We start from the raw sequence: 5372 nt of genomic DNA, 5'->3' as shown, positions 1-5372 counted from the left end.
TCCAGACACCCGGCGTTCATCGCACATGACCGTTGAACAAAAATCCAAATCTGTACTTTCAGTCCAATATTGTACACAATATCAGTATAATATTATATATTGTTCTACTTGCCACACAATTTTCCAGAACGAGGACCCGAAAAACAACGATATTACGGCAATTACGGCATACGCACACAGAGAGAACTAGAGGAAGCGGGAACGGGAAGGCCGGGAAGACGCGTAGTCGCCGCGAGTCGCGACCGCGACCGCTGCGTCTGCGTCGTCACGTCCGTGTCGGTAGTCGGTACGTGTGCACCGACTGCACGCAGAGCCCAGAAGTTCGGCTAGCTTCGACAAGCAACGGCGAAGATCGGGTGGCGGGGGTGCGCGCGCGGCGTATCCCCACCACTCACCGCCCGATTTTCGGGATTTTCGGTAGCCGCGTCCTGTGGCATCACTGCGTCGCGCAGCGCCGGAGCGGAGCTTGAGCTCGGAAAGCGAACTAGAGAGAAACCTTCTCTGGGAAACTTTGAAATACCCGCGAGCGGCGAGCGACTTCACACCGTTATCGTTATGGCCGTTATCTCCGAAGCATTGAATAAAGCGTAATTGTTCCAAGCTCCACACACTTATGTTCTAAATATTAGTAGCAGAAAGAGAAACCTGAGAGTGAATATGCGGTCACGTTCGACGTGGAATCGGTGTGGAGAATCCGTCCACTGGCGCCTCTATGTGCACAAAACGTACGCGTTGAGTTACATAACCACGGATATTCCCAGGGTAACACACATTATATCCAAGATTCTGTTCCATGTTACGCAAATGATTATTGTTTTGTTTTATTCCGCGTTACGTTCACAAAGTGTAATTGCGTAACAAAGCATGATAAAAAGTATTAATTAAAAATTGGAATAATTATAAGCCTAAAAAGACATTTAAAAAAGCGTCAAATGCGTCGTTCATTTTAATATAAATATAACGTTCTTTATTTAACAAATTTTGTCTTATTATACGCATGTGCATAAAAATAAAGTTATAAAATGTGAGCACGATTTCTTTCTCCAGCGGCGCCTGATGTTCTTCGGAGCAATGCAGCAGTCGGCGAGTGGACAGTGGCGACATATGGGCATATCACTTCCGGTGAGTCGATTTATATATTTGTTTGTTATATTTACATTGTCGTTTAAAATGGAGTTTCAATTATTCGCGAATGTTAAATCGAATGGTCGGAGACCGTGCAAACGCGCGACAATTCCGTCGAGTGAGCTTCGTGCGACCATAGCACGACTCTGTTACATCGAAAAACATGCAAAAAATATCAAGCTTTATGAAATATTAAGAAAAAATTAAGAAAGAAATAAACGTTTGTTAAAGACGAATATAGCAAGACTGCACGATAAAAATATAGATAAATAAAAGTGTAATCTCTATTTACCTCTTGTATATATTTCTTCACACTTTATTTTCTCTTTTTCTCGAGCGGGTTACACACATATTTCATTTTAAATAGTGCACGTATGGCGCAAAGAAATTTAATGAGTTGCGAACTTTATTGTTTTTTTTTTAGAAAGGAACGATATCGTAATTAGTGAAATTTAATCCGGGTTAAGGTTTAATAATAACCAGCAATTATTTATTATTTATTAAAGAGCCTCTCACGTGATATCTATAAACCTTGGCGGTCGCATTCAAATTTGTATATAAGCGTGAGAAAAACGATCCTCAGTCATAATTATTTCTATCTTCCTTGACGTTTAATAATTCCGGCGCCACGACCTTTAGAACGGCGTTCACGTTCTCGCAGCAATTACAGCAGACAATTGTTTGTCCACGTACTGAAAGGTCCTTCCCCAGAAGCTTGACATTCTGCAAGATCGATTTCATGTTAATTAAAACGCGACTCGGGAGCGCACAAGTTCTCCGTACAAATAAAATACGCGCGATCGCGAGAATATAATATTATACAAAATTATAACTGAATTCGCTCGGCAGAAAATATGATACGTGGATCGACGAGCGCGATTCTTCAAAAATTTAACATTGTATCCATTCTTAAAATTCCCCTTAAACATACATTACTTCTTTATAAGTTAACGGTGGGAAATTCTGTTTGTAATATTCACACAGTGTACTGTATTACAATACCCTGCGTAGTTATAAGAAATTAGAGAACGATGATAACAGCGCAGCACGTTGGCACGTGCGGCGTGCTGTTTGCTGAATAAACCTCGCGACACTGCATCAGATCGACCTACGTGTACTCATACAGCTACATGTTTATACAAATGATTGTACGAACAAGTAGATTATTCGCCAGTAAAATGATCAATTTTCTTATCAAATTATTTAATATCAAATGTATATATGAAATCTTCATGTGATCTCTTTAAGATGACTTTATAAATCCTTAATTTATTTCTGTAACGGTGAAAAATTGATCTACGTGTGATTTAATATTTTACAGTACCTATTACATTTTTATGAGAAAAAAAACTGTTTGTTAAATAAAAATCTCAGAAAACCAATTTAATTTTTTAGGAAGCTCTTGACAACATCAGAATTAACTTGAAAAAATCTTATTTACATTTTAATAATCGTAGCAATACATATATGATTGCTAATAATGCATCGTTCTCTAATATAATTCTAATCGAATCATTTATTTAATGCGAAATCTTCTTAACATGTAGCTGTAGAGTTACGCTAAAAGCAAGAGAATTAATTTTAATCGTTCTATTCCAATCGATAAAGAAATGCAAGTCATTGATACCATTCGGTTATTATATCGTTGCTTTCGTGCTCGCGTTTTTTTTTTCGAGTCTATCTAAAGAAGCATTTTATGTAATTTTTTACGCCGAACTTGATTGCTTACCTTAGCAACCGTAACGTCGAGCCTTTTCAGATTCTTACAATCGAGCATCACGTTACATTCACTTTCTCCGGAAAGCTTCATTATGTTAGCACGCAGGCGCTCCGCTGCTGGAAAGGCTATAGCTTCTTCGGGTATGACGACTATTACAGTTTCCCCTTCGATCTGCATTCGAGACAAAGAAAACAAAATACCGTTTGTTCATACTGGTGGCTAGTCACTGTGTAATAGGAAAATATTCCAGACGGATATATTTCCATTGAAAAAACACGTACATTCAGCAGCGATATTTTTAAACTGGCTGTCTGCCAGTTTAAAAAGATCTGTTATTTAAGTACATAAAAATCTGTTTCGCTATTGGTGTAGGTACTAGGAATTTGAAAAAGTACGCTAAAGTAGTTTACTCGGTAGAATACACAACACACTATATAAAAAAAATACTTGAGAGCAGAATTTTTACGACATTTTTAAAAGAAAGATTTATTACCCCAGCAAGGCCGAAAAGGGAAAAGAATCGAGAAGTGTATCGATTTCACCAGTTCGCGTAGTAGATTAATCTGGCAAAGAATGATAGGTCTCGATTACGTTTGAACGATAACAGCATGATTAAATTTAATTAAACTGAAAATATAGCGTCGGCGATTTAAGATGACAGCATTATTTATACGTTGCAATAATCTCTGTTGAATATATTTCTTTTTTTTGTACTGATTATGTCAAATATTGTAATAACGGCATTTTAGACATTATTGTGAACCGAATGTATAATACTACCCTTCGAATACATTAGAACACAGAAAATATTTTTTTTTTCAGAATTACTCAATAGAGTTACATTTTTTTCATATAATAAGATAAAATTTTGATAAGGTTGCTTGCTGATAAAAAGACTCGGCAAATAATGCATAAACTGAAAGATGATAATTTCAAATTAGTCACTATAAATTAGTAATATTAAATTATTTGATAGCGAAGGATCTATGAAATAATTTTGTATCACTGTACCTGTTCAATTTTCGTCTGAACGGAAGGCCGCGCTGTGAAATACAGCAATGCCGCTAGATTAACTACGATACCAATTAAGATACCGTATTCCAAGCCAAGAAAAACGCTTGGGACCAATGTCAGCATCATCACAAAGAAATCGGTCTCTAAAAAAATTTGCAGACACCTTTATATTACTATAATCTTTCAAAATAAAATTAAACGACTTTTGCATCTATGTATTTATTAATCACATTTATATTATCTATATTTAATTTAATTGTTTTTTATTCTTTTATAAGAACGATATAAGAACGTCTTCTTTGAGACTAATAAATTCCGTAGTTACAAGGCTTCAATTTTAATTAATAACAAATTTAATCTTTTAAAATATCCTAATTCAATACGCGAAATTACCTACTGGTTCTACCCACGCAGGAATGACGTCGATCGCATTCGCAAACGGGCGCGTAGGTACCGATATCGCCGGATCTATTACGAATTAGCTGCAGATGAGCTCGAGATGAAGCCCGCGACAAAAGTTAACGGGAACGGGTGGCACTGCTCCGTCTTAACAATAAATGCCACCAAGGGCGCGCTCGAGCATTATTGTTTCACGCGGGCTTTTCGAGAACAAATGCACCGCGAATGCATCCCGAGTGTGGGTGGTGCTCTCGCTGACGGCAGCTCCTTTTGTGCGGCGTGCACCATTGACGCTTGACGCGATGACGCCACGCTGGTTAGATCGCGTATAGGTGAATCGAAACAAGAGAGAAAAAAAGAAAGAAAAAAGAAAGAAGGAGAGATTTGTGGAACTTACTTCTGGCGTTCCACAGCAAACTGTACGTCGAGAAATCGAGCATGTAATACATGGCGCATATGATGAGACCGGCCAGCGTCGCCTTCGGTATGAAGTAAAAAGTAGAGGTCAAGAGACCGACCGCGAGCAATACCAAACAACCTGAAAAGATTACGTCATTAATTAATAAACGCTCTGAAAAAAAAGATGTCTTCGCGCTTCGCTGAAAAATTAAACTATTTCTGCTCTCCAATCTCCCGAAAGACCGACCAAACATATTTGACTTTTCATTTAATAGTGGTTTTACGATAAGACAGTAAATTTAACATTTAAATAGTCAGAAAATGTTAATTTTTATCAAAAAATTTAATTATTTTATTAGATATTATATAGACATTTTCAAATACGTTTACGTAACCAAGTTGATTAGGATTTTATAATTACATCGAATCCGAAAGTGTGATAAAATTTTTAACGTACCTGTAAATATTCCCCCCAGTGGTGTTTTAACGCCCGACGCATGATTGACCGCCGTTCGCGTGAAAGATCCTGTAACTGGCATCGAGCGAACGAACGACCCGAAAATATTACAGATTCCTAAAGCGATCATTTCCTGCGTGGCGTCCAAAGATTTACCTTTTGCTAAAACAATTAATCTATTATCCTCCTCGAGCAGGCAGACTTTAATTAGTTCTCGGAAATAACAATGCATAAAATCGGAGCCAGAGTATCCAGACC

The 5372-nt window shown here is 37.6% G+C and overlaps 1 protein-coding gene across 1 annotated transcript; it reads right to left on the bottom strand.

Annotated features, from left to right (window-relative positions):
- Nucleotides 1-1420: 1420 nt before the first annotated feature.
- On the bottom strand, nt 1421-5315 carry LOC112458562 (sodium-independent sulfate anion transporter-like; the record flags this gene model as incomplete). Its single annotated transcript, XM_025022252.1, has 5 exons — nt 1421-1848; nt 2855-3016; nt 3857-4002; nt 4656-4796; nt 5115-5315. Coding segments are annotated over 5 exons (794 nt in total), but the record flags the coding sequence as incomplete, so codon positions are not given.
- Between the last annotated feature and the right edge of the window lie 57 nt (nt 5316-5372).

The sequence above is a fragment of the Temnothorax curvispinosus genome, unplaced genomic scaffold, assembly GCF_003070985.1.
Source record: "Temnothorax curvispinosus isolate PA1 unplaced genomic scaffold, ASM307098v1 QBEX01008994.1, whole genome shotgun sequence".
Lineage (NCBI taxonomy): Eukaryota > Metazoa > Arthropoda > Insecta > Hymenoptera > Formicidae > Temnothorax > Temnothorax curvispinosus.
This window is presented reverse-complemented; position numbering and strand designations above follow the sequence as displayed.